Genomic DNA, 26,518 nt, shown 5'->3' on the forward strand with positions numbered 1-26,518 from the left:
AAGAAGAAGCAGGCCACCCCCGACACAGTAAAATCGGGACAAGCACCGACCACTTCACCGCCCAACACCGACGCAAGACAAGTGCAGCCCTCACCTGCACCAGCACAGCCCGGGCAGGGCGCCACGGACACCACCACCATGCTGCTCCTCCTGGGCCAACAGATGCAGCAAATGGCGGAGATCCTCAGAGGGATGCAAGCACGGCCTCAAATTTAGTGCTCCCCTGAGGATCGTTCACTGGAATGCCTCAACGCTCGCGAGGAAGAAAAGACTGGTGGCCCACTTCCTTCGCGAGCAAAAAGTCGACGTCATGCTGGTCAGCGAAACCCATCTCAACAGGACCGACCCCTTCAATGTACCGGGGTACTTCACGTACAGGAAGGACGAGACGACACCCACCACTGGAGCCGCTTATCGGGGACTCGCGGTGCTGGTGAAAAGGAGCGTCGTCCACCAGCTCATCCCCGTCGAGGAGTTTCAGTCCCTCTACGCCCTTGGAGTGCTGGTCTGCGTCGCCGGCCTAGAGCTCCGACTATTTGCCACCTACGCCCCGCCCAACTCGAAGGTCAACCCTGCGGAGCTTAGGAAGCTGCTGAGGTCGGAGTCTCCAACTATCGTGGCCGGTGACCTTAACACCAAGCACACCTACTGGAACTCCTCCAGGGACACCGCGGAAGGACGCCGTCTCCTGCAGGACGCCATAGACCACCATTACGACATCGCAGGCCCAGAAGAGCCCACCCATTACGACACACAGGGCGGCTGCGATGTCCTTGATGTGTTGGTCTACAAAGGACTCCCAGCACCGCCACAACAGACGGTGCTCCCCGATCTGCCATCAGACCACCGACCCGTCCTCGTCCTCGTCGACAGTGCCCCGGTCAGGATCTCGCTGACCACATGCCGCCGCAAAACAAATTGGGAGGCATTCCAGGACGCCCTCCATCAAGATTTTCCCACCAGGCCGATTGCAACAGCCGCAGACGTAGAGGAGGCAGCCTCCGACATGACCAGCCGCATCCAGGAAGCCCTTATCTCCAACACCAGAGAACTCGCAGCCGGCGCCAAACCCGACCCGCTGCCGCCGACTCTCAAGAACCTGGTGGAGGAGAAGCGCGCAGTCCGAAGACAATGGATGCGGACGAGATGCCCCCTCCTAAAATCACGTCTCAATCGCCTGGTGGAAGACGTCAAGGACGCCATGAACGAGCACGCAGCCAAATCGTGGGAGAATCACCTGCTGACTGTGGGCGATGGCATCCCCTCTGTCCATCGCCTATGCCGTCAGCTCTCGCGAGAGCCCCAACCAACCAGGCCACTGTTGGGCCCTGACGGCCTCCCACGATTTCGTGCGAAAGACCGCGCGGACATCCTAGTGGACTACCTGGAGCGCCAGTTCACGCCGAACCCCGTGACCGACCAGGAGCACAACCGGAGGGTCACCGATCGAGTGCAGGAACTTCTCACACAGCCGCTCGAGCCGACGGAAGACCCGGTGGTCTTCTCTCCCGGCGAGGTGCAGCGAATGCTGCCGAAGCTGAAGCCAAGGAAAGCCCCGGGCGCAGACCTAATCACCAATGAGGCGCTGCGCCATCTCCCGCCGCGAGCTATCGCGGCGATCACGCGCCTTTTTAATGGCATACTGCGCTCGGGTCACTTTCCTTCAACCTGGAAAAACGCAAGGACCATCATGCTGCCCAAGCCGGGAAAGGATCACCGAAGACCAAGCGGATTCCGGCCGATCGCGCTGCTGAGCAAGTTCTCGCAACTCTTCGAGCGCCTGTTCCTCCGGCGACTGCTCCCATTCGTCGAGCCACGCCCGGAACAATTCGGGTTTCGGCCCGACCACTCAACGACGCTCCAGGTCGCAAGACTTCTCCATAGGATGTCCGAAAGCCACAACAAAAAGGAATACGTGGCTGCCGTATTCCTTGACATGGAAATGGCCTTCGACAGGGTATGGCACGAGGGGCTGCTGTACAAGCTGTCGGAGGCCAAAGTGCCCCCAAGAATGGTCAGGGTCTTGGCCTCCTTCCTCACGGATCGCCGAGTCCACGTCGCAGTAGAAGACGCCGTCTCCTCCGTGCGCCCTGTGCGCGCGGGGGTTCCACAAGGAAGCTGTCTGTCCCCGGCCTGCTACGCCGCGTTCACCGACGACATCCCTGCCGTCGGCCAGGTGGAGCTAGCGCTGTACGCTGACGATGCGGCGTACTACGCGTCGTCCATGCGCCCGCTGTACGCCGCCAAGAGGCTGCAGCCCACACTCGAGGCTCTGCCGGGCTGGCTCTCCAAATGGAGGCTCTCGGTGAACGTCGGCAAGACCCAAGCAATCCTGACGGGGACAAGACCCCACCCGCCTCCACTGCGACTGCTCGGCGAACCGGTGCCGTGGCGGCCACACGTCAAATACCTGGGAGTTACCATTGACCGGCGTCTCACGTTCAAGAAGCACGTGGGAGACGTCGTCGCGAAGACCAAGGCAGCCAGGGGGAAGCTCTACGCAGTCCTCTCCTCCAGCCTCCCCCTGAGGACGAAGCTCGGGATCTACCAAACATATGTCAGATCCCGCCTCACGTACGCGGCCCCGGCGTGGTACGCCTACTGCTCTGAGACCAACAGAAGAAAACTCAGAGCCCAGGAGAACCTCAGTCTCAGAGCGGTCGTCGGAGCCCCGCGCTACGTGAGGAACTCGACAATCCTCAGGGACTTGAAGTGGGAGGGCCTAGACGACTTTGTGGCCAGGCTGGCCACGAAGATGTTCGAGAGGGCGGACGCATCAACACATGAACACCTGCGCGGCATCGCGCCACTCCATGCCCGCCCTCCGGACCGTCGCGTGAAGCCCTCACCTCGCTGCCTTGCGGCAGACGTCGTCGCCCAGTGATGACGCCGCCGCCGATGGGAACTCCCAGAAGACAGAAGAAGATGACCCAGGCCGCCATGGCCGCCCCATTGACCTGCCTACAGCCGTAGGCAGCGAAGAAGCCAATGAAGAGGGTAAAAAGACCCTGACCATTCACTCCAACTCCCACACAGGAGTTTGGGAAGACCCCTCGTTCGTCCGCGTACGCTCATTTTAACGTCGTCGTCCGTTGTCACAACAACGTTTGTTTGTTTGTTTACTAACTGTACCAATTCAATCTTCGAAAAATGTCTGGACGCGGTAAAGGTGGAAAAGTGAAGGGGAAGGCAAAGTCGCGTTCCAATCGTGCCGGTCTCCAGTTTCCCGTGGGCCGTATTCACAGGCTGCTACGCAAGGGCAACTACGCCGAACGCGTCGGTGCCGGCGCTCCTGTTTACCTCGCCGCCGTGATGGAATACCTGGCCGCCGAAGTGCTCGAGTTGGCCGGCAACGCCGCCAGAGACAACAAGAAGACCAGGATCATACCTAGACATCTTCAATTGGCCATCCGCAATGACGAAGAATTGAACAAACTGCTCTCCGGTGTGACCATCGCTCAGGGCGGTGTACTGCCCAACATCCAGGCGGTGCTTTTGCCCAAGAAGACCGAGAAGAAGGCGTAAGTTGTCCACTTTCGTTCGTTCGTTCCTCTATTTTGTTGTTGTTTTTATTGTATGTATTTTGTATTGTATGTGCACACGCACACACACACACACATATACGTACTTGCTCAACAACAATCCGAGGCCCGATATGGATGGATGGATGGATGGATGGATGGACTCTTACGTGGTCGCCGGGTGCGTCGACTTGCTAACTCGGAATGAAAAGACAAAAAGGCCCTTTTCAGGGCCACAATATGATTCTTATGCGTTAAAAACAGTTTCACTTTTGATAAACCAAAGTCAACAAAGCTAATCATTCTAAAACACAACGTACGATTCACTTACTTACTCAGTTGCTGGCTCAGCAAGAATAAATAAACGGGCTTTACACGAGTCTGCCTGTCAAAAATACTTTGTCAAGTCTTATCTACCTCTACCTAGTTCGCTACCTACCTATTACATATTATGCAAACCTAACCTAACCTAACGTAACAAGGGATAACCTAAACTAGGTATCACCTACCTACCTACCTACTTTTTTTTTTTTTTTTTTTTTTTTTTTTTTTTTACCTACCTCCTTTTTTTTTTTTTACCTATCTTTATCTCACTTTCTTTGCACTATTGGCGGAGGGGAGGGGAAGGGAGAGGGGGGAGGGGAATGATTCGAGGCGTGCCCGACGCGACTACGCCGACTTTCCTATTGGCCGATATACGCTGTGACCATTACACTGTTTGACTGCAGACGACGGACATATATTAAAAATTTATCAAAAATTCGGGCACCACACGAGACATCTCGGTTTCTAGATCTCGCGCTAGTGACGTTACGCACGCATTTTATAACAAAGAAAAATGCCGCCCAAGACCAGTGGCAAGGCCGCCAAGAAATCTGGCAAAGCCCAGAAGAACATCTCCAAGACTGACAAAAAGAAGAAGAAGCACAAGAGGAAGGAGAGCTACGCCATCTACATTTACAAAGTGCTGAAGCAGGTGCACCCGGACACCGGTATATCCAGCAAGGCGATGTCCATCATGAACTCGTTCGTGAACGACATCTTCGAGCGAATCGCCGCCGAGGCTTCCCGCCTGGCCCACTACAACAAGAGGTCAACGATCACATCGAGGGAGGTGCAGACTTCCGTGAGGCTTCTCCTGCCCGGTGAGCTCGCCAAGCACGCCGTCAGTGAAGGCACCAAGGCGGTCACCAAGTACACCAGCTCCAAGTAGATGATTTATATATAGTGTGTGTGTGTGTTTGCTAACGTGTGTCCGTCGAAGTGTTTTGTTTTGTTTGCTCCTACACATCACCTACCCCTTCACGGTTGGGTCAGGTAGTGGATGGGATCGGACGGGCGAAATATTTGAATGGATGCAGAATGGCAGCACAGCATATACGCACGCACGCGCGCACGCACACGCGTGTATAATATACCTACATCCAAAAGGCCCTTTTCAGGGCCATAACATTTGTCATAATTCACTGAATGTTTCTTCTCGACTTAATACGTCGTACCAACCTCAGACTTATAATTCGGAGTAATAATAATAAAAGTAAAAAACACGCATGATATCATGATCGAACAACAAATGTTTGTTGTTATACACAAAAAAAATATATATATACGCAAATATTACAATTGTTCGCTGTGTCTACCCCGCAAAGGAAAATATTATTATTCTAAATAATACTACATATTTCGTAAAATACTACACGCGCACGACAGAGAGAGAGGGAGACAGGAGAGGGGGGGGGGGGGGGGGGGGCGTTCACCATATTACCATTCGGTAGTATACTACCAGTCGATGCTACGTGTTCGTATAAAACGCGCTAGAATCTGTTAATTCGGATCACTTCAGTTCGGTCGGTACCCGCGTGCGGTCGTGTGTACGTACTTGGTGTGTTTTGTAATCGTTCTTCCGTTGATACTTTCTACGAACAACAAGGATGGCTCGTACTAAGCAGACGGCCCGTAAATCGACCGGAGGTAAAGCTCCGCGTAAACAGCTCGCCACTAAGGCGGCTCGTAAGAGCGCGCCCGCAACCGGCGGTGTCAAGAAGCCGCATCGCTACAGGCCCGGAACAGTTGCACTCCGTGAGATCCGTCGTTACCAGAAGAGTACCGAGCTTCTGATCCGCAAGTTGCCGTTCCAGCGTCTCGTACGTGAAATCGCTCAGGACTTCAAGACCGATCTCAGATTCCAGAGTTCGGCAGTGATGGCTCTCCAGGAAGCGAGCGAGGCGTATCTGGTGGGCCTCTTCGAGGACACCAACCTGTGCGCCATTCACGCGAAACGCGTCACCATCATGCCCAAGGACATCCAGTTGGCGCGCAGGATCAGAGGAGAACGCGCTTAAGCGTGTAGAGGAGTCTGGTGGTGATTCCCGTTGTTGTGTGTCCGATCTCGTCATGTTCATGACCATTACATGATCATGATCGCAACGTGACACTAGAACTGGAACGTCGCCGCTCGCATTTACAAACGGCCCTTTTCAGGGCCACACACGATTCAAACTGATACATGTTTCTTGGTACGATGAGTTAGTTCCCACCACCACCACCACCTACCTGCGTAATTAATGAACACATATATTATTATCATGTAACTACTTCCTTACCACCACATACACGCAGCAACATATTGTTATGTATGTAAAAAAAAAAAAAAAAAAAAAAAAAAAAACATACAAAATCTTTATAATACCTAACCTACTGTTGCGACTGCGAATGAAAGCTAGTATGGAATAATAATAATGTGCGTGTACGTATTTATTTATTATTATTTTTTTTTTTTTTTTGTTTTTCTTTTTATTTAATATTCTCGTATATTATTATTAATATTTTTTTTTTTTTTTTTTTTATTAACGCGCGCTCGTTCTTCTATTGGTTGGCCGTTGAGGGGCCCCCCTCGCCTCCCCACCCCTACCCCCTCCTTCGCGTTGCTAGTGTATATAAAAGTAGAAAATCAAACCTGAAAATTTACCATTCGTCGACAAGTCGTGTTTGCGCGTGCGCGTCTTTGTGTTTAACAATCTCATCGAATCAATCTACAACAAGATGACCGGTCGCGGTAAAGGAGGCAAAGGTCTTGGAAAGGGAGGAGCTAAACGCCACAGGAAGGTGCTCCGTGATAACATCCAGGGTATCACCAAACCGGCCATCCGTCGTTTGGCTCGCAGAGGCGGCGTCAAGCGTATCTCCGGTCTGATATACGAAGAGACCCGCGGTGTTCTCAAGGTGTTCCTCGAGAACGTCATCCGCGACGCTGTCACTTACACCGAGCACGCCAAGAGGAAGACCGTCACCGCCATGGACGTGGTCTACGCTCTGAAGCGCCAGGGACGTACGTTGTACGGTTTCGGCGGTTAAGGTGTGCCGTGTGCGTGTCTCGTGTTTCTCGCTCGCTCGATCTCTGCAAGCGAGTAAACAAACGAAACAAACAATTAAACAAAAAGGCCCTTTTCAGGGCCGCAAAAGTATCGTTGAATTTGTTGTTGTTAAAACCGTTTCTGATGTCACTTATCGTGTCGACCGTTCATTATGCATGCAGCACACACACTTTATCTTTTTTCAACAAAACAAACACAATTTTCGCTACACACAAACAGTTCAAATGATTTGCAATCTGTCCAGTCACTTCCAAGACGTAAAAACTTTGTTAAATTTGACTTCACACCCGACACTGGCCACCTCCTCACGTTACTTAATATTATGATATTGTCTCCTCAGTAATCTGGATCCATCCATCCATCCATCTCCCGCCGCCGACGACACTCTATACACTGACTGACTGACTGACTGACTGACTGACCTAATAAAAATATTGCAACTGCCACTGCCACTGCACACACCGCACATCAATTAGTAGGTAGTATGTAGACGATACTACGACGCACATAATGCACTAGGTAGGTACCTACTCGTTACAACAACAAAAAGAAGAAAAAAAAACACTCCGCATCCCCGCATTCTTTTCTCTCGCCCGACTGCCCGACTATTATTTATTATCATATAATAATTACACAAATATAATAATAATTACATGCTTTTACATCGAGAAAGAGACTAGACGCTCGCTCTCCGAGAGCTCGCACTTTGCGTGTTTTACCAACGTGGACTTGACAAGCTTCAAAATTGTCAAATATAATATTTATACATATTATATATTAACAAGGGTGAACAATGATATCTTAGCTTTTTACCTGGGGACACTAATTGCGTACATTATTAGGTTTTATAATGAAAAACAACTTTTGAACATGACCCGAGCTCTGGTCCGATATATTACTGTGAAAATAAACGTCTATAACTCGGGATCACTATTCATCGGTGTGATTAAAATCACATGTGCACGTGGATAAACTCAATAATATACATTATACGTGTTCAATGTGCCTTCCGAGCGCATTATTATTATGGAAAATTAATATTTTCCGAACTTAGTTAGTGAAAAGTTGGAAGCTCTCGTATGAGAAAACGTTTCGCGGCACACCGGTTCTCGTTACGGTATTACTCGATGCGAACGAAATGTTCGCACGCGCCCGTCGACTTTAACACTGTTCATTTAACAATTCCCGTGTTTGTTTGTTGTTTGCGCGTGTGTGTATTAAGTGAAATAAATAAATATTAACAATAATATGGCAGACACAGCTGTAGCTTCCGAGGCACCGGCACCGGCTACGCCGGCGAAGAAGCAGCCTAAGGCGTCTGCCGCGGCGGGCGGTGTCAAGAAGGCGAAAGCCAAACCGACCCACCCGAAGACATCGGAGATGGTCAACAGCGCCATCAAGGAGTTGAAGGAGAGGAGCGGATCGTCCCTGCAGGCCATTAAGAAATACATAGCGGCCCAATACAAAGTCGACGCCGAGAAATTGGCACCGTTCATAAGGAAATATTTGAAGAGCGCCGTCGAATCCGGAGCACTGATCCAGACCAAGGGCAAAGGTGCGTCGGGATCGTTCAAATTGGAATCCAAATCGTCATCGTCCAAGAAACCGGCCGGCGGTGCGGCGGGCACCAAGAGGTCCGCGTCCGCGGCCGGCGCCAAATCGAAGAAGGGATCCGCCGCGTCCGCGTCCTCCTCCAAGGCGAAGAAGGCCGCCTCCGCCGGCGGTGCGTCTTCGTCGCCGTCGAAGGCGGCCGGCGGCAAGGCGGCCTCGTCCGCCGCCACCGCTAAGGACAAGAAGGCTGCGGCCGCGGCCAAGAAGAAGCCCGCGGCGGCCAAGAAGGCCGCGGCGGCCGCGCCCGCGAGGGCCAAGGCCGCTGCCGCGCCGAAGGCGAAGAAAACTGCCAAACCCCCTACGAAGAAACCGAAAGCGCCCAAGCCGAAGAAGGCCGCCACAACACCCAAGAAGCCCGCAGCAAAGAAAGCGGCCGCGTCAAAGAAGTAAATCCCTACCTGTGTATGTACCTGGTATATACCGCCGCTCTCTTTATCTCTCCGCCGTTTGTTTACTGCTAGTTGCTTGCAGAAACAACGACAACAACTACCACGAAGACGGACGTCGTCGAAGAAGAAGAGGTCGGGGTGGGTGGGAAAAAGCGTGCACCGTTGTGTGCATGGTGCCCTTTCGCGCCTAACAAAAAGCCCTTTTCAGGGCTAACATATGGTTCAATGTGTATGTTTCTTTGTACAACAACAATAATAACACATGTCTGTGTGTCGTCGACCTACCTTGTGAGACGAGTGTAAGTATCGCTTCTTACGTAAGTATTGATGAAGAAGAAGAGAGAGAGTGTTAAATAAAAAAAATAAATAAATAAATAAAAATATACAAACGCATGAACATTCAGATATATATTTCATTACCTGACTGCGTTATTAGCTAGCTAGCTAGCTAGCTAGCTAGCTCATGATGATATGTATAATATAACGTAACGTAATAGTGAGTAGGGAAAGAAAAAAAAGTAAATAAATAAAAATAGGTAGACATTGTCCGTTAGTTCGTTCGTTCACATCCCCACCACTCGATGTTGGTAACTTCGTTCATTGTACGATAAAGATCAACGCACGGGTGTATATAATAAAAGCATACCCCGTCCGCGTACGCTCATTTTAACGTCGTCGTCCGTTGTCACAACAACGTTTGTTTGTTTGTTTACTAACTGTACCAATTCAATCTTCGAAAAATGTCTGGACGCGGTAAAGGTGGAAAAGTGAAGGGGAAGGCAAAGTCGCGTTCCAATCGTGCCGGTCTCCAGTTTCCCGTGGGCCGTATTCACAGGCTGCTACGCAAGGGCAACTACGCCGAACGCGTCGGTGCCGGCGCTCCTGTTTACCTCGCCGCCGTGATGGAATACCTGGCCGCCGAAGTGCTCGAGTTGGCCGGCAACGCCGCCAGAGACAACAAGAAGACCAGGATCATACCTAGACATCTTCAATTGGCCATCCGCAATGACGAAGAATTGAACAAACTGCTCTCCGGTGTGACCATCGCTCAGGGCGGTGTACTGCCCAACATCCAGGCGGTGCTTTTGCCCAAGAAGACCGAGAAGAAGGCGTAAGTTGTCCACTTTCGTTCGTTCGTTCCTCTATTTTGTTGTTGTTTTTATTGTATGTATTTTGTATTGTATGTGCACACGCACACACACACACACATATACGTACTTGCTCAACAACAATCCGAGGCCCGATATGGATGGATGGATGGATGGATGGATGGACTCTTACGTGGTCGCCGGGTGCGTCGACTTGCTAACTCGGAATGAAAAGACAAAAAGGCCCTTTTCAGGGCCACAATATGATTCTTATGCGTTAAAAACAGTTTCACTTTTGATAAACCAAAGTCAACAAAGCTAATCATTCTAAAACACAACGTACGATTCACTTACTTACTCAGTTGCTGGCTCAGCAAGAATAAATAAACGGGCTTTACACGAGTCTGCCTGTCAAAAATACTTTGTCAAGTCTTATCTACCTCTACCTAGTTCGCTACCTACCTATTACATATTATGCAAACCTAACCTAACCTAACGTAACAAGGGATAACCTAAACTAGGTATCACCTACCTACCTACCTACTTTTTTTTTTTTTTTTTTTTTTTTTTTTTTTTTACCTACCTCCTTTTTTTTTTTTTACCTATCTTTATCTCACTTTCTTTGCACTATTGGCGGAGGGGAGGGGAAGGGAGAGGGGGGAGGGGAATGATTCGAGGCGTGCCCGACGCGACTACGCCGACTTTCCTATTGGCCGATATACGCTGTGACCATTACACTGTTTGACTGCAGACGACGGACATATATTAAAAATTTATCAAAAATTCGGGCACCACACGAGACATCTCGGTTTCTAGATCTCGCGCTAGTGACGTTACGCACGCATTTTATAACAAAGAAAAATGCCGCCCAAGACCAGTGGCAAGGCCGCCAAGAAATCTGGCAAAGCCCAGAAGAACATCTCCAAGACTGACAAAAAGAAGAAGAAGCACAAGAGGAAGGAGAGCTACGCCATCTACATTTACAAAGTGCTGAAGCAGGTGCACCCGGACACCGGTATATCCAGCAAGGCGATGTCCATCATGAACTCGTTCGTGAACGACATCTTCGAGCGAATCGCCGCCGAGGCTTCCCGCCTGGCCCACTACAACAAGAGGTCAACGATCACATCGAGGGAGGTGCAGACTTCCGTGAGGCTTCTCCTGCCCGGTGAGCTCGCCAAGCACGCCGTCAGTGAAGGCACCAAGGCGGTCACCAAGTACACCAGCTCCAAGTAGATGATTTATATATAGTGTGTGTGTGTGTTTGCTAACGTGTGTCCGTCGAAGTGTTTTGTTTTGTTTGCTCCTACACATCACCTACCCCTTCACGGTTGGGTCAGGTAGTGGATGGGATCGGACGGGCGAAATATTTGAATGGATGCAGAATGGCAGCACAGCATATACGCACGCACGCGCGCACGCACACGCGTGTATAATATACCTACATCCAAAAGGCCCTTTTCAGGGCCATAACATTTGTCATAATTCACTGAATGTTTCTTCTCGACTTAATACGTCGTACCAACCTCAGACTTATAATTCGGAGTAATAATAATAAAAGTAAAAAACACGCATGATATCATGATCGAACAACAAATGTTTGTTGTTATACACAAAAAAAATATATATATACGCAAATATTACAATTGTTCGCTGTGTCTACCCCGCAAAGGAAAATATTATTATTCTAAATAATACTACATATTTCGTAAAATACTACACGCGCACGACAGAGAGAGAGGGAGACAGGAGAGGGGGGGGGGGGGGGGGGGGCGTTCACCATATTACCATTCGGTAGTATACTACCAGTCGATGCTACGTGTTCGTATAAAACGCGCTAGAATCTGTTAATTCGGATCACTTCAGTTCGGTCGGTACCCGCGTGCGGTCGTGTGTACGTACTTGGTGTGTTTTGTAATCGTTCTTCCGTTGATACTTTCTACGAACAACAAGGATGGCTCGTACTAAGCAGACGGCCCGTAAATCGACCGGAGGTAAAGCTCCGCGTAAACAGCTCGCCACTAAGGCGGCTCGTAAGAGCGCGCCCGCAACCGGCGGTGTCAAGAAGCCGCATCGCTACAGGCCCGGAACAGTTGCACTCCGTGAGATCCGTCGTTACCAGAAGAGTACCGAGCTTCTGATCCGCAAGTTGCCGTTCCAGCGTCTCGTACGTGAAATCGCTCAGGACTTCAAGACCGATCTCAGATTCCAGAGTTCGGCAGTGATGGCTCTCCAGGAAGCGAGCGAGGCGTATCTGGTGGGCCTCTTCGAGGACACCAACCTGTGCGCCATTCACGCGAAACGCGTCACCATCATGCCCAAGGACATCCAGTTGGCGCGCAGGATCAGAGGAGAACGCGCTTAAGCGTGTAGAGGAGTCTGGTGGTGATTCCCGTTGTTGTGTGTCCGATCTCGTCATGTTCATGACCATTACATGATCATGATCGCAACGTGACACTAGAACTGGAACGTCGCCGCTCGCATTTACAAACGGCCCTTTTCAGGGCCACACACGATTCAAACTGATACATGTTTCTTGGTACGATGAGTTAGTTCCCACCACCACCACCACCTACCTGCGTAATTAATGAACACATATATTATTATCATGTAACTACTTCCTTACCACCACATACACGCAGCAACATATTGTTATGTATGTAAAAAAAAAAAAAAAAAAAAAAAAAAAAACATACAAAATCTTTATAATACCTAACCTACTGTTGCGACTGCGAATGAAAGCTAGTATGGAATAATAATAATGTGCGTGTACGTATTTATTTATTATTATTTTTTTTTTTTTTTTGTTTTTCTTTTTATTTAATATTCTCGTATATTATTATTAATATTTTTTTTTTTTTTTTTTTTATTAACGCGCGCTCGTTCTTCTATTGGTTGGCCGTTGAGGGGCCCCCCTCGCCTCCCCACCCCTACCCCCTCCTTCGCGTTGCTAGTGTATATAAAAGTAGAAAATCAAACCTGAAAATTTACCATTCGTCGACAAGTCGTGTTTGCGCGTGCGCGTCTTTGTGTTTAACAATCTCATCGAATCAATCTACAACAAGATGACCGGTCGCGGTAAAGGAGGCAAAGGTCTTGGAAAGGGAGGAGCTAAACGCCACAGGAAGGTGCTCCGTGATAACATCCAGGGTATCACCAAACCGGCCATCCGTCGTTTGGCTCGCAGAGGCGGCGTCAAGCGTATCTCCGGTCTGATATACGAAGAGACCCGCGGTGTTCTCAAGGTGTTCCTCGAGAACGTCATCCGCGACGCTGTCACTTACACCGAGCACGCCAAGAGGAAGACCGTCACCGCCATGGACGTGGTCTACGCTCTGAAGCGCCAGGGACGTACGTTGTACGGTTTCGGCGGTTAAGGTGTGCCGTGTGCGTGTCTCGTGTTTCTCGCTCGCTCGATCTCTGCAAGCGAGTAAACAAACGAAACAAACAATTAAACAAAAAGGCCCTTTTCAGGGCCGCAAAAGTATCGTTGAATTTGTTGTTGTTAAAACCGTTTCTGATGTCACTTATCGTGTCGACCGTTCATTATGCATGCAGCACACACACTTTATCTTTTTTCAACAAAACAAACACAATTTTCGCTACACACAAACAGTTCAAATGATTTGCAATCTGTCCAGTCACTTCCAAGACGTAAAAACTTTGTTAAATTTGACTTCACACCCGACACTGGCCACCTCCTCACGTTACTTAATATTATGATATTGTCTCCTCAGTAATCTGGATCCATCCATCCATCCATCTCCCGCCGCCGACGACACTCTATACACTGACTGACTGACTGACTGACTGACTGACCTAATAAAAATATTGCAACTGCCACTGCCACTGCACACACCGCACATCAATTAGTAGGTAGTATGTAGACGATACTACGACGCACATAATGCACTAGGTAGGTACCTACTCGTTACAACAACAAAAAGAAGAAAAAAAAACACTCCGCATCCCCGCATTCTTTTCTCTCGCCCGACTGCCCGACTATTATTTATTATCATATAATAATTACACAAATATAATAATAATTACATGCTTTTACATCGAGAAAGAGACTAGACGCTCGCTCTCCGAGAGCTCGCACTTTGCGTGTTTTACCAACGTGGACTTGACAAGCTTCAAAATTGTCAAATATAATATTTATACATATTATATATTAACAAGGGTGAACAATGATATCTTAGCTTTTTACCTGGGGACACTAATTGCGTACATTATTAGGTTTTATAATGAAAAACAACTTTTGAACATGACCCGAGCTCTGGTCCGATATATTACTGTGAAAATAAACGTCTATAACTCGGGATCACTATTCATCGGTGTGATTAAAATCACATGTGCACGTGGATAAACTCAATAATATACATTATACGTGTTCAATGTGCCTTCCGAGCGCATTATTATTATGGAAAATTAATATTTTCCGAACTTAGTTAGTGAAAAGTTGGAAGCTCTCGTATGAGAAAACGTTTCGCGGCACACCGGTTCTCGTTACGGTATTACTCGATGCGAACGAAATGTTCGCACGCGCCCGTCGACTTTAACACTGTTCATTTAACAATTCCCGTGTTTGTTTGTTGTTTGCGCGTGTGTGTATTAAGTGAAATAAATAAATATTAACAATAATATGGCAGACACAGCTGTAGCTTCCGAGGCACCGGCACCGGCTACGCCGGCGAAGAAGCAGCCTAAGGCGTCTGCCGCGGCGGGCGGTGTCAAGAAGGCGAAAGCCAAACCGACCCACCCGAAGACATCGGAGATGGTCAACAGCGCCATCAAGGAGTTGAAGGAGAGGAGCGGATCGTCCCTGCAGGCCATTAAGAAATACATAGCGGCCCAATACAAAGTCGACGCCGAGAAATTGGCACCGTTCATAAGGAAATATTTGAAGAGCGCCGTCGAATCCGGAGCACTGATCCAGACCAAGGGCAAAGGTGCGTCGGGATCGTTCAAATTGGAATCCAAATCGTCATCGTCCAAGAAACCGGCCGGCGGTGCGGCGGGCACCAAGAGGTCCGCGTCCGCGGCCGGCGCCAAATCGAAGAAGGGATCCGCCGCGTCCGCGTCCTCCTCCAAGGCGAAGAAGGCCGCCTCCGCCGGCGGTGCGTCTTCGTCGCCGTCGAAGGCGGCCGGCGGCAAGGCGGCCTCGTCCGCCGCCACCGCTAAGGACAAGAAGGCTGCGGCCGCGGCCAAGAAGAAGCCCGCGGCGGCCAAGAAGGCCGCGGCGGCCGCGCCCGCGAGGGCCAAGGCCGCTGCCGCGCCGAAGGCGAAGAAAACTGCCAAACCCCCTACGAAGAAACCGAAAGCGCCCAAGCCGAAGAAGGCCGCCACAACACCCAAGAAGCCCGCAGCAAAGAAAGCGGCCGCGTCAAAGAAGTAAATCCCTACCTGTGTATGTACCTGGTATATACCGCCGCTCTCTTTATCTCTCCGCCGTTTGTTTACTGCTAGTTGCTTGCAGAAACAACGACAACAACTACCACGAAGACGGACGTCGTCGAAGAAGAAGAGGTCGGGGTGGGTGGGAAAAAGCGTGCACCGTTGTGTGCATGGTGCCCTTTCGCGCCTAACAAAAAGCCCTTTTCAGGGCTAACATATGGTTCAATGTGTATGTTTCTTTGTACAACAACAATAATAACACATGTCTGTGTGTCGTCGACCTACCTTGTGAGACGAGTGTAAGTATCGCTTCTTACGTAAGTATTGATGAAGAAGAAGAGAGAGAGTGTTAAATAAAAAAAATAAATAAATAAATAAAAATATACAAACGCATGAACATTCAGATATATATTTCATTACCTGACTGCGTTATTAGCTAGCTAGCTAGCTAGCTAGCTAGCTCATGATGATATGTATAATATAACGTAACGTAATAGTGAGTAGGGAAAGAAAAAAAAGTAAATAAATAAAAATAGGTAGACATTGTCCGTTAGTTCGTTCGTTCACATCCCCACCACTCGATGTTGGTAACTTCGTTCATTGTACGATAAAGATCAACGCACGGGTGTATATAATAAAAGCATACCCCGTCCGCGTACGCTCATTTTAACGTCGTCGTCCGTTGTCACAACAACGTTTGTTTGTTTGTTTACTAACTGTACCAATTCAATCTTCGAAAAATGTCTGGACGCGGTAAAGGTGGAAAAGTGAAGGGGAAGGCAAAGTCGCGTTCCAATCGTGCCGGTCTCCAGTTTCCCGTGGGCCGTATTCACAGGCTGCTACGCAAGGGCAACTACGCCGAACGCGTCGGTGCCGGCGCTCCTGTTTACCTCGCCGCCGTGATGGAATACCTGGCCGCCGAAGTGCTCGAGTTGGCCGGCAACGCCGCCAGAGACAACAAGAAGACCAGGATCATACCTAGACATCTTCAATTGGCCATCCGCAATGACGAAGAATTGAACAAACTGCTCTCCGGTGTGACCATCGCTCAGGGCGGTGTACTGCCCAACATCCAGGCGGTGCTTTTGCCCAAGAAGACCGAGAAGAAGGCGTAAGTTGTCCACTTTCGTTCGTTCGTTCCTCTATTTTGTTGTTGTTTTTATTGTATGTATTTTGTATTGTATGTGCACACGCACACACACACACACATATACGTACTTGCTCAACAACAATCCGAGGCCCGATATGGATGGATGGATGGATGGATGGATGGACTCTTACGTGGTCGCCGGGTGCGTCGACTTGCTAACTCGGAATGAAAAGACAAAAAGGCCCTTTTCAGGGCCACAATATGATTCTTATGCGTTAAAAACAGTTTCACTTTTGATAAACCAAAGTCAACAAAGCTAATCATTCTAAAACACAACGTACGATTCACTTACTTACTCAGTTGCTGGCTCAGCAAGAATAAATAAACGGGCTTTACACGAGTCTGCCTGTCAAAAATACTTTGTCAAGTCTTATCTACCTCTACCTAGTTCGCTACCTACCTATTACATATTATGCAAACCTAACCTAACCTAACGTAACAAGGGATAACCTAAACTAGGTATCACCTACCTACCTACCTACTTTTTTTTTTTTTTTTTTTTTTTTTTTTTTTTTACCTACCTCCTTTTTTTTTTTTTACCTATCTTTATCTCACTTTCTTTGCACTATTGGCGGAGGGGAGGGGAAGGGAGAGGGGGGAGGGGAATGATTCGAGGCGTGCCCGACGCGACTACGCCGACTTTCCTATTGGCCGATATACGCTGTGACCATTACACTGTTTGACTGCAGACGACGGACATATATTAAAAATTTATCAAAAATTCGGGCACCACACGAGACATCTCGGTTTCTAGATCTCGCGCTAGTGACGTTACGCACGCATTTTATAACAAAGAAAAATGCCGCCCAAGACCAGTGGCAAGGCCGCCAAGAAATCTGGCAAAGCCCAGAAGAACATCTCCAAGACTGACAAAAAGAAGAAGAAGCACAAGAGGAAGGAGAGCTACGCCATCTACATTTACAAAGTGCTGAAGCAGGTGCACCCGGACACCGGTATATCCAGCAAGGCGATGTCCATCATGAACTCGTTCGTGAACGACATCTTCGAGCGAATCGCCGCCGAGGCTTCCCGCCTGGCCCACTACAACAAGAGGTCAACGATCACATCGAGGGAGGTGCAGACTTCCGTGAGGCTTCTCCTGCCCGGTGAGCTCGCCAAGCACGCCGTCAGTGAAGGCACCAAGGCGGTCACCAAGTACACCAGCTCCAAGTAGATGATTTATATATAGTGTGTGTGTGTGTTTGCTAACGTGTGTCCGTCGAAGTGTTTTGTTTTGTTTGCTCCTACACATCACCTACCCCTTCACGGTTGGGTCAGGTAGTGGATGGGATCGGACGGGCGAAATATTTGAATGGATGCAGAATGGCAGCACAGCATATACGCACGCACGCGCGCACGCACACGCGTGTATAATATACCTACATCCAAAAGGCCCTTTTCAGGGCCATAACATTTGTCATAATTCACTGAATGTTTCTTCTCGACTTAATACGTCGTACCAACCTCAGACTTATAATTCGGAGTAATAATAATAAAAGTAAAAAACACGCATGATATCATGATCGAACAACAAATGTTTGTTGTTATACACAAAAAAAATATATATATACGCAAATATTACAATTGTTCGCTGTGTCTACCCCGCAAAGGAAAATATTATTATTCTAAATAATACTACATATTTCGTAAAATACTACACGCGCACGACAGAGAGAGAGGGAGACAGGAGAGGGGGGGGGGGGGGGGGGGGCGTTCACCATATTACCATTCGGTAGTATACTACCAGTCGATGCTACGTGTTCGTATAAAACGCGCTAGAATCTGTTAATTCGGATCACTTCAGTTCGGTCGGTACCCGCGTGCGGTCGTGTGTACGTACTTGGTGTGTTTTGTAATCGTTCTTCCGTTGATACTTTCTACGAACAACAAGGATGGCTCGTACTAAGCAGACGGCCCGTAAATCGACCGGAGGTAAAGCTCCGCGTAAACAGCTCGCCACTAAGGCGGCTCGTAAGAGCGCGCCCGCAACCGGCGGTGTCAAGAAGCCGCATCGCTACAGGCCCGGAACAGTTGCACTCCGTGAGATCCGTCGTTACCAGAAGAGTACCGAGCTTCTGATCCGCAAGTTGCCGTTCCAGCGTCTCGTACGTGAAATCGCTCAGGACTTCAAGACCGATCTCAGATTCCAGAGTTCGGCAGTGATGGCTCTCCAGGAAGCGAGCGAGGCGTATCTGGTGGGCCTCTTCGAGGACACCAACCTGTGCGCCATTCACGCGAAACGCGTCACCATCATGCCCAAGGACATCCAGTTGGCGCGCAGGATCAGAGGAGAACGCGCTTAAGCGTGTAGAGGAGTCTGGTGGTGATTCCCGTTGTTGTGTGTCCGATCTCGTCATGTTCATGACCATTACATGATCATGATCGCAACGTGACACTAGAACTGGAACGTCGCCGCTCGCATTTACAAACGGCCCTTTTCAGGGCCACACACGATTCAAACTGATACATGTTTCTTGGTACGATGAGTTAGTTCCCACCACCACCACCACCTACCTGCGTAATTAATGAACACATATATTATTATCATGTAACTACTTCCTTACCACCACATACACGCAGCAACATATTGTTATGTATGTAAAAAAAAAAAAAAAAAAAAAAAAAAAAACATACAAAATCTTTATAATACCTAACCTACTGTTGCGACTGCGAATGAAAGCTAGTATGGAATAATAATAATGTGCGTGTACGTATTTATTTATTATTATTTTTTTTTTTTTTTTGTTTTTCTTTTTATTTAATATTCTCGTATATTATTATTAATATTTTTTTTTTTTTTTTTTTTATTAACGCGCGCTCGTTCTTCTATTGGTTGGCCGTTGAGGGGCCCCCCTCGCCTCCCCACCCCTACCCCCTCCTTCGCGTTGCTAGTGTATATAAAAGTAGAAAATCAAACCTGAAAATTTACCATTCGTCGACAAGTCGTGTTTGCGCGTGCGCGTCTTTGTGTTTAACAATCTCATCGAATCAATCTACAACAAGATGACCGGTCGCGGTAAAGGAGGCAAAGGTCTTGGAAAGGGAGGAGCTAAACGCCACAGGAAGGTGCTCCGTGATAACATCCAGGGTATCACCAAACCGGCCATCCGTCGTTTGGCTCGCAGAGGCGGCGTCAAGCGTATCTCCGGTCTGATATACGAAGAGACCCGCGGTGTTCTCAAGGTGTTCCTCGAGAACGTCATCCGCGACGCTGTCACTTACACCGAGCACGCCAAGAGGAAGACCGTCACCGCCATGGACGTGGTCTACGCTCTGAAGCGCCAGGGACGTACGTTGTACGGTTTCGGCGGTTAAGGTGTGCCGTGTGCGTGTCTCGTGTTTCTCGCTCGCTCGATCTCTGCAAGCGAGTAAACAAACGAAACAAACAATTAAACAAAAAGGCCCTTTTCAGGGCCGCAAAAGTATCGTTGAATTTGTTGTTGTTAAAACCGTTTCTGATGTCACTTATCGTGTCGACCGTTCATTATGCATGCAGCACACACACTTTATCTTTTTTCAACAAAACAAACACAATTTTCGCTACACACAAACAGTTCAAATGATTTGCAATCTGTCCAGTCACTTCCAAGACGTAAAAACTTTGTTAAATTTGACTTCACACCCGACACTGGCCACCTCCTCACGTTACTTAATATTATGATATTGTCTCCTCAGTAATCTGGATCCATCCATCCATCCATCTCCCGCCGCCGACGACACTCTATACACTGACTGACTGACTGACTGACTGACTGACCTAATAAAAATATTGCAACTGCCACTGCCACTGCACACACCGCACATCAATTAGTAGGTAGTATGTAGACGATACTACGACGCACATAATGCACTAGGTAGGTACCTACTCGTTACAACAACAAAAAGAAGAAAAAAAAACACTCCGCATCCCCGCATTCTTTTCTCTCGCCCGACTGCCCGACTATTATTTATTATCATATAATAATTACACAAATATAATAATAATTACATGCTTTTACATCGAGAAAGAGACTAGACGCTCGCTCTCCGAGAGCTCGCACTTTGCGTGTTTTACCAACGTGGACTTGACAAGCTTCAAAATTGTCAAATATAATATTTATACATATTATATATTAACAAGGGTGAACAATGATATCTTAGCTTTTTACCTGGGGACACTAATTGCGTACATTATTAGGTTTTATAATGAAAAACAACTTTTGAACATGACCCGAGCTCTGGTCCGATATATTACTGTGAAAATAAACGTCTATAACTCGGGATCACTATTCATCGGTGTGATTAAAATCACATGTGCACGTGGATAAACTCAATAATATACATTATACGTGTTCAATGTGCCTTCCGAGCGCATTATTATTATGGAAAATTAATATTTTCCGAACTTAGTTAGTGAAAAGTTGGAAGCTCTCGTATGAGAAAACGTTTCGCGGCACACCGGTTCTCGTTACGGTATTACTCGATGCGAACGAAATGTTCGCACGCGCCCGTCGACTTTAACACTGTTCATTTAACAATTCCCGTGTTTGTTTGTTGTTTGCGCGTGTGTGTATTAAGTGAAATAAATAAATATTAACAATAATATGGCAGACACAGCTGTAGCTTCCGAGGCACCGGCACCGGCTACGCCGGCGAAGAAGCAGCCTAAGGCGTCTGCCGCGGCGGGCGGTGTCAAGAAGGCGAAAGCCAAACCGACCCACCCGAAGACATCGGAGATGGTCAACAGCGCCATCAAGGAGTTGAAGGAGAGGAGCGGATCGTCCCTGCAGGCCATTAAGAAATACATAGCGGCCCAATACAAAGTCGACGCCGAGAAATTGGCACCGTTCATAAGGAAATATTTGAAGAGCGCCGTCGAATCCGGAGCACTGATCCAGACCAAGGGCAAAGGTGCGTCGGGATCGTTCAAATTGGAATCCAAATCGTCATCGTCCAAGAAACCGGCCGGCGGTGCGGCGGGCACCAAGAGGTCCGCGTCCGCGGCCGGCGCCAAATCGAAGAAGGGATCCGCCGCGTCCGCGTCCTCCTCCAAGGCGAAGAAGGCCGCCTCCGCCGGCGGTGCGTCTTCGTCGCCGTCGAAGGCGGCCGGCGGCAAGGCGGCCTCGTCCGCCGCCACCGCTAAGGACAAGAAGGCTGCGGCCGCGGCCAAGAAGAAGCCCGCGGCGGCCAAGAAGGCCGCGGCGGCCGCGCCCGCGAGGGCCAAGGCCGCTGCCGCGCCGAAGGCGAAGAAAACTGCCAAACCCCCTACGAAGAAACCGAAAGCGCCCAAGCCGAAGAAGGCCGCCACAACACCCAAGAAGCCCGCAGCAAAGAAAGCGGCCGCGTCAAAGAAGTAAATCCCTACCTGTGTATGTACCTGGTATATACCGCCGCTCTCTTTATCTCTCCGCCGTTTGTTTACTGCTAGTTGCTTGCAGAAACAACGACAACAACTACCACGAAGACGGACGTCGTCGAAGAAGAAGAGGTCGGGGTGGGTGGGAAAAAGCGTGCACCGTTGTGTGCATGGTGCCCTTTCGCGCCTAACAAAAAGCCCTTTTCAGGGCTAACATATGGTTCAATGTGTATGTTTCTTTGTACAACAACAATAATAACACATGTCTGTGTGTCGTCGACCTACCTTGTGAGACGAGTGTAAGTATCGCTTCTTACGTAAGTATTGATGAAGAAGAAGAGAGAGAGTGTTAAATAAAAAAAATAAATAAATAAATAAAAATATACAAACGCATGAACATTCAGATATATATTTCATTACCTGACTGCGTTATTAGCTAGCTAGCTAGCTAGCTAGCTAGCTCATGATGATATGTATAATATAACGTAACGTAATAGTGAGTAGGGAAAGAAAAAAAAGTAAATAAATAAAAATAGGTAGACATTGTCCGTTAGTTCGTTCGTTCACATCCCCACCACTCGATGTTGGTAACTTCGTTCATTGTACGATAAAGATCAACGCACGGGTGTATATAATAAAAGCATACCCCGTCCGCGTACGCTCATTTTAACGTCGTCGTCCGTTGTCACAACAACGTTTGTTTGTTTGTTTACTAACTGTACCAATTCAATCTTCGAAAAATGTCTGGACGCGGTAAAGGTGGAAAAGTGAAGGGGAAGGCAAAGTCGCGTTCCAATCGTGCCGGTCTCCAGTTTCCCGTGGGCCGTATTCACAGGCTGCTACGCAAGGGCAACTACGCCGAACGCGTCGGTGCCGGCGCTCCTGTTTACCTCGCCGCCGTGATGGAATACCTGGCCGCCGAAGTGCTCGAGTTGGCCGGCAACGCCGCCAGAGACAACAAGAAGACCAGGATCATACCTAGACATCTTCAATTGGCCATCCGCAATGACGAAGAATTGAACAAACTGCTCTCCGGTGTGACCATCGCTCAGGGCGGTGTACTGCCCAACATCCAGGCGGTGCTTTTGCCCAAGAAGACCGAGAAGAAGGCGTAAGTTGTCCACTTTCGTTCGTTCGTTCCTCTATTTTGTTGTTGTTTTTATTGTATGTATTTTGTATTGTATGTGCACACGCACACACACACACACATATACGTACTTGCTCAACAACAATCCGAGGCCCGATATGGATGGATGGATGGATGGATGGATGGACTCTTACGTGGTCGCCGGGTGCGTCGACTTGCTAACTCGGAATGAAAAGACAAAAAGGCCCTTTTCAGGGCCACAATATGATTCTTATGCGTTAAAAACAGTTTCACTTTTGATAAACCAAAGTCAACAAAGCTAATCATTCTAAAACACAACGTACGATTCACTTACTTACTCAGTTGCTGGCTCAGCAAGAATAAATAAACGGGCTTTACACGAGTCTGCCTGTCAAAAATACTTTGTCAAGTCTTATCTACCTCTACCTAGTTCGCTACCTACCTATTACATATTATGCAAACCTAACCTAACCTAACGTAACAAGGGATAACCTAAACTAGGTATCACCTACCTACCTACCTACTTACCTACTATTTTTTTTTTTTTTTTTTTTTTTTTTTTTACCTACCTCCTTTTTTTTTTTTTACCTATCTTTATCTCACTTTCTTTGCACTATTGGCGGAGGGGAGGGGAAGGGAGAGGGGGGAGGGGAATGATTCGAGGCGTGCCCGACGCGACTACGCCGACTTTCCTATTGGCCGATATACGCTGTGACCATTACACTGTTTGACTGCAGACGACGGACATATATTAAAAATTTATCAAAAATTCGGGCACCACACGAGACATCTCGGTTTCTAGATCTCGCGCTAGTGACGTTACGCACGCATTTTATAACAAAGAAAAATGCCGCCCAAGACCAGTGGCAAGGCCGCCAAGAAATCTGGCAAAGCCCAGAAGAACATCTCCAAGACTGACAAAAAGAAGAAGAAGCACAAGAGGAAGGAGAGCTACGCCATCTACATTTACAAAGTGCTGAAGCAGGTGCACCCGGACACCGGTATATCCAGCAAGGCGATGTCCATCATGAACTCGTTCGTGAACGACATCTTCGAGCGAATCGCCGCCGAGGCTTCCCGCCTGGCCCACTACAACAAGAGGTCAACGATCACATCGAGGGAGGTGCAGACTTCCGTGAGGCTTCTCCTGCCCGGTGAGCTCGCCAAGCACGCCGTCAGTGAAGGCACCAAGGCGGTCACCAAGTACACCAGCTCCAAGTAGATGATTTATATATAGTGTGTGTGTGTGTTTGCTAACGTGTGTCCGTCGAAGTGTTTTGTTTTGTTTGCTCCTACACATCACCTACCCCTTCACGGTTGGGTCAGGTAGTGGATGGGATCGGACGGGCGAAATATTTGAATGGATGCAGAATGGCAGCACAGCATATACGCACGCACGCGCGCACGCACACGCGTGTATATATACCTACATCCAAAAGGCCCTTTTCAGGGCCATAACATTTGTCATAATTCACTGAATGTTTCTTCTCGACTTAATACGTCGTACCAACCTCAGACTTATAATTCGGAGTAATAATAATAAAAGTAAAAAACACGCATGATATCATGATCGAACAACAAATGTTTGTTGTTATACACAAAAAAAATATATATATACGCAAATATTACAATTGTTCGCTGTGTCTACCCCGCAAAGGAAAATATTATTATTCTAAATAATACTACATATTTCGTAAAATACTACACGCGCACGACAGAGAGAGAGGGAGACAGGAGAGGGGGGGGGGGGGGGGGGGGCGTTCACCATATTACCATTCGGTAGTATACTACCAGTCGATGCTACGTGTTCGTATAAAACGCGCTAGAATCTGTTAATTCGGATCACTTCAGTTCGGTCGGTACCCGCGTGCGGTCGTGTGTACGTACTTGGTGTGTTTTGTAATCGTTCTTCCGTTGATACTTTCTACGAACAACAAGGATGGCTCGTACTAAGCAGACGGCCCGTAAATCGACCGGAGGTAAAGCTCCGCGTAAACAGCTCGCCACTAAGGCGGCTCGTAAGAGCGCGCCCGCAACCGGCGGTGTCAAGAAGCCGCATCGCTACAGGCCCGGAACAGTTGCACTCCGTGAGATCCGTCGTTACCAGAAGAGTACCGAGCTTCTGATCCGCAAGTTGCCGTTCCAGCGTCTCGTACGTGAAATCGCTCAGGACTTCAAGACCGATCTCAGATTCCAGAGTTCGGCAGTGATGGCTCTCCAGGAAGCGAGCGAGGCGTATCTGGTGGGCCTCTTCGAGGACACCAACCTGTGCGCCATTCACGCGAAACGCGTCACCATCATGCCCAAGGACATCCAGTTGGCGCGCAGGATCAGAGGAGAACGCGCTTAAGCGTGTAGAGGAGTCTGGTGGTGATTCCCGTTGTTGTGTGTCCGATCTCGTCATGTTCATGACCATTACATGATCATGATCGCAACGTGACACTAGAACTGGAACGTCGCCGCTCGCATTTACAAACGGCCCTTTTCAGGGCCACACACGATTCAAACTGATACATGTTTCTTGGTACGATGAGTTAGTTCCCACCACCACCACCACCTACCTGCGTAATTAATGAACACATATATTATTATCATGTAACTACTTCCTTACCACCACATACACGCAGCAACATATTGTTATGTATGTAAAAAAAAAAAAAAAAAAAAAAAAAAAACATACAAAATCTTTATAATACCTAACCTACTGTTGCGACTGCGAATGAAAGCTAGTATGGAATAATAATAATGTGCGTGTACGTATTTATTTATTATTATTTTTTTTTTTTTTTTGTTTTTCTTTTTATTTAATATTCTCGTATATTATTATTAATATTTTTTTTTTTTTTTTTTTTATTAACGCGCGCTCGTTCTTCTATTGGTTGGCCGTTGAGGGGCCCCCCTCGCCTCCCCACCCCTACCCCCTCCTTCGCGTTGCTAGTGTATATAAAAGTAGAAAATCAAACCTGAAAATTTACCTGCCGTCGGCCAGGTGGAGCTAGCGCTGTACGCTGACGATGCGGCGTACTACGCGTCGTCCATGCGCCCGCTGTACGCCGCCAAGAGGCTGCAGCCCACACTTGAGGCTCTGCCGGGCTGGCTCTCCAAATGGAGGCTCTCGGTGAACGTCGGCAAGACCCAAGCAATCATGACGGGGACAAGACCCCACCCGCCTCCACTGCGACTGCTCGGCGAACCGGTGCCGTGGCGGCCACACGTCAAATACCTGGGAGTTACCATTGACCGGCGTCTCACGTTTAAGAAGCACGTGGGAGACGTCGTCGCGAACACCAAGGCAGCGAGAGGGAAGCTCCATGGAGTCCTCTCCTCCAGCCTCCCCCTGAGGACGAAGCTCGGGGTCTACCGAACATACATTAGATCCCGCCTCACGTACGCGGCCCCGGCGTGGTACGCCTACTGCTCTGAGACCAACAGAAGAAGACTCAGAGCGCAAGAGAACCTCAGTCTCAGAGCAGTCGTCGGCGCCCCGCGGTACGTGAGGAACTCGACGATCCTCAGGGACCTGAAATGGGAGGGCCTTGACGACT

At 48.6% G+C, this 26,518-nt stretch overlaps 13 protein-coding genes across 13 annotated transcripts; all 13 read left to right on the forward strand.

The window, feature by feature from the left end:
- The first annotated feature begins 3,087 nt into the window (after positions 1-3,087).
- On the forward strand, positions 3,088-3,719 carry LOC132903669 (histone H2A). Its single transcript, XM_060952455.1, has one exon. It carries the CDS (start codon positions 3,151-3,153, stop codon positions 3,523-3,525), a length of 375 nt encoding a protein of 124 aa, XP_060808438.1. The 5' UTR covers positions 3,088-3,150; the 3' UTR covers positions 3,526-3,719.
- Positions 3,720-4,300: 581 nt separating this feature from the next.
- Positions 4,301-5,083, forward strand: LOC132903621 (histone H2B). The gene has a single exon (XM_060952305.1). It carries the CDS (start codon positions 4,360-4,362, stop codon positions 4,732-4,734), a length of 375 nt encoding a protein of 124 aa, XP_060808288.1. The 5' UTR covers positions 4,301-4,359; the 3' UTR covers positions 4,735-5,083.
- Positions 5,084-5,439: 356 nt separating this feature from the next.
- LOC132903619 (histone H3) lies at positions 5,440-6,106 on the forward strand. Its single transcript, XM_060952303.1, has one exon. The coding sequence runs from the start codon at positions 5,453-5,455 to the stop codon at positions 5,861-5,863; it is 411 nt and encodes a 136-aa protein (XP_060808286.1). The 5' UTR covers positions 5,440-5,452; the 3' UTR covers positions 5,864-6,106.
- Positions 6,107-8,082: 1,976 nt separating this feature from the next.
- Positions 8,083-9,312, forward strand: LOC132903618 (histone H1B-like). Its single transcript, XM_060952302.1, has one exon. The coding sequence runs from the start codon at positions 8,144-8,146 to the stop codon at positions 8,894-8,896; it is 753 nt and encodes a 250-aa protein (XP_060808285.1). The 5' UTR covers positions 8,083-8,143; the 3' UTR covers positions 8,897-9,312.
- A 253-nt stretch (positions 9,313-9,565) lies between these two features.
- On the forward strand, positions 9,566-10,204 carry LOC132903622 (histone H2A). Its single transcript, XM_060952306.1, has one exon. It carries the CDS (start codon positions 9,636-9,638, stop codon positions 10,008-10,010), a length of 375 nt encoding a protein of 124 aa, XP_060808289.1. The 5' UTR covers positions 9,566-9,635; the 3' UTR covers positions 10,011-10,204.
- A 581-nt stretch (positions 10,205-10,785) lies between these two features.
- LOC132903620 (histone H2B) lies at positions 10,786-11,568 on the forward strand. Its single transcript, XM_060952304.1, has one exon. The coding sequence runs from the start codon at positions 10,845-10,847 to the stop codon at positions 11,217-11,219; it is 375 nt and encodes a 124-aa protein (XP_060808287.1). The 5' UTR covers positions 10,786-10,844; the 3' UTR covers positions 11,220-11,568.
- A 2,999-nt stretch (positions 11,569-14,567) lies between these two features.
- On the forward strand, positions 14,568-15,797 carry LOC132903655 (histone H1B-like). The gene has a single exon (XM_060952415.1). It carries the CDS (start codon positions 14,629-14,631, stop codon positions 15,379-15,381), a length of 753 nt encoding a protein of 250 aa, XP_060808398.1. The 5' UTR covers positions 14,568-14,628; the 3' UTR covers positions 15,382-15,797.
- Positions 15,798-16,050: 253 nt separating this feature from the next.
- Positions 16,051-16,689, forward strand: LOC132903667 (histone H2A). The gene has a single exon (XM_060952453.1). The coding sequence runs from the start codon at positions 16,121-16,123 to the stop codon at positions 16,493-16,495; it is 375 nt and encodes a 124-aa protein (XP_060808436.1). The 5' UTR covers positions 16,051-16,120; the 3' UTR covers positions 16,496-16,689.
- Positions 16,690-17,270: 581 nt separating this feature from the next.
- Positions 17,271-18,053, forward strand: LOC132903625 (histone H2B). The gene has a single exon (XM_060952317.1). The coding sequence runs from the start codon at positions 17,330-17,332 to the stop codon at positions 17,702-17,704; it is 375 nt and encodes a 124-aa protein (XP_060808300.1). The 5' UTR covers positions 17,271-17,329; the 3' UTR covers positions 17,705-18,053.
- Positions 18,054-18,409: 356 nt separating this feature from the next.
- LOC132903624 (histone H3) lies at positions 18,410-19,076 on the forward strand. Its single transcript, XM_060952316.1, has one exon. The coding sequence runs from the start codon at positions 18,423-18,425 to the stop codon at positions 18,831-18,833; it is 411 nt and encodes a 136-aa protein (XP_060808299.1). The 5' UTR covers positions 18,410-18,422; the 3' UTR covers positions 18,834-19,076.
- A 1,976-nt stretch (positions 19,077-21,052) lies between these two features.
- LOC132903623 (histone H1B-like) lies at positions 21,053-22,282 on the forward strand. The gene has a single exon (XM_060952315.1). The coding sequence runs from the start codon at positions 21,114-21,116 to the stop codon at positions 21,864-21,866; it is 753 nt and encodes a 250-aa protein (XP_060808298.1). The 5' UTR covers positions 21,053-21,113; the 3' UTR covers positions 21,867-22,282.
- Positions 22,283-22,535: 253 nt separating this feature from the next.
- On the forward strand, positions 22,536-23,174 carry LOC132903627 (histone H2A). Its single transcript, XM_060952319.1, has one exon. The coding sequence runs from the start codon at positions 22,606-22,608 to the stop codon at positions 22,978-22,980; it is 375 nt and encodes a 124-aa protein (XP_060808302.1). The 5' UTR covers positions 22,536-22,605; the 3' UTR covers positions 22,981-23,174.
- A 587-nt stretch (positions 23,175-23,761) lies between these two features.
- Positions 23,762-24,370, forward strand: LOC132903626 (histone H2B). Its single transcript, XM_060952318.1, has one exon. The coding sequence runs from the start codon at positions 23,821-23,823 to the stop codon at positions 24,193-24,195; it is 375 nt and encodes a 124-aa protein (XP_060808301.1). The 5' UTR covers positions 23,762-23,820; the 3' UTR covers positions 24,196-24,370.
- Positions 24,371-26,518: the final 2,148 nt, after the last annotated feature.

Source organism: Amyelois transitella, chromosome 28, assembly GCF_032362555.1.
Source record: "Amyelois transitella isolate CPQ chromosome 28, ilAmyTran1.1, whole genome shotgun sequence".
NCBI classification, from domain to species: Eukaryota; Metazoa; Arthropoda; class Insecta; order Lepidoptera; family Pyralidae; genus Amyelois; species Amyelois transitella.

Excerpts from the sequence above, each read along its gene's own strand:
- LOC132903669 (XM_060952455.1), top strand. The coding sequence starts at position 3,151 with ATGTCTGGACGCGGTAAAGGTGGAAAAGTGAAGGGGAAGGCAAAGTCG.
- LOC132903621 (XM_060952305.1), top strand. The coding sequence starts at position 4,360 with ATGCCGCCCAAGACCAGTGGCAAGGCCGCCAAGAAATCTGGCAAAGCC.
- LOC132903619 (XM_060952303.1), top strand. The coding sequence starts at position 5,453 with ATGGCTCGTACTAAGCAGACGGCCCGTAAATCGACCGGAGGTAAAGCT.
- LOC132903618 (XM_060952302.1), top strand. The coding sequence starts at position 8,144 with ATGGCAGACACAGCTGTAGCTTCCGAGGCACCGGCACCGGCTACGCCG.
- LOC132903622 (XM_060952306.1), top strand. The coding sequence starts at position 9,636 with ATGTCTGGACGCGGTAAAGGTGGAAAAGTGAAGGGGAAGGCAAAGTCG.
- LOC132903620 (XM_060952304.1), top strand. The coding sequence starts at position 10,845 with ATGCCGCCCAAGACCAGTGGCAAGGCCGCCAAGAAATCTGGCAAAGCC.
- LOC132903655 (XM_060952415.1), top strand. The coding sequence starts at position 14,629 with ATGGCAGACACAGCTGTAGCTTCCGAGGCACCGGCACCGGCTACGCCG.
- LOC132903667 (XM_060952453.1), top strand. The coding sequence starts at position 16,121 with ATGTCTGGACGCGGTAAAGGTGGAAAAGTGAAGGGGAAGGCAAAGTCG.
- LOC132903625 (XM_060952317.1), top strand. The coding sequence starts at position 17,330 with ATGCCGCCCAAGACCAGTGGCAAGGCCGCCAAGAAATCTGGCAAAGCC.
- LOC132903624 (XM_060952316.1), top strand. The coding sequence starts at position 18,423 with ATGGCTCGTACTAAGCAGACGGCCCGTAAATCGACCGGAGGTAAAGCT.
- LOC132903623 (XM_060952315.1), top strand. The coding sequence starts at position 21,114 with ATGGCAGACACAGCTGTAGCTTCCGAGGCACCGGCACCGGCTACGCCG.
- LOC132903627 (XM_060952319.1), top strand. The coding sequence starts at position 22,606 with ATGTCTGGACGCGGTAAAGGTGGAAAAGTGAAGGGGAAGGCAAAGTCG.
- LOC132903626 (XM_060952318.1), top strand. The coding sequence starts at position 23,821 with ATGCCGCCCAAGACCAGTGGCAAGGCCGCCAAGAAATCTGGCAAAGCC.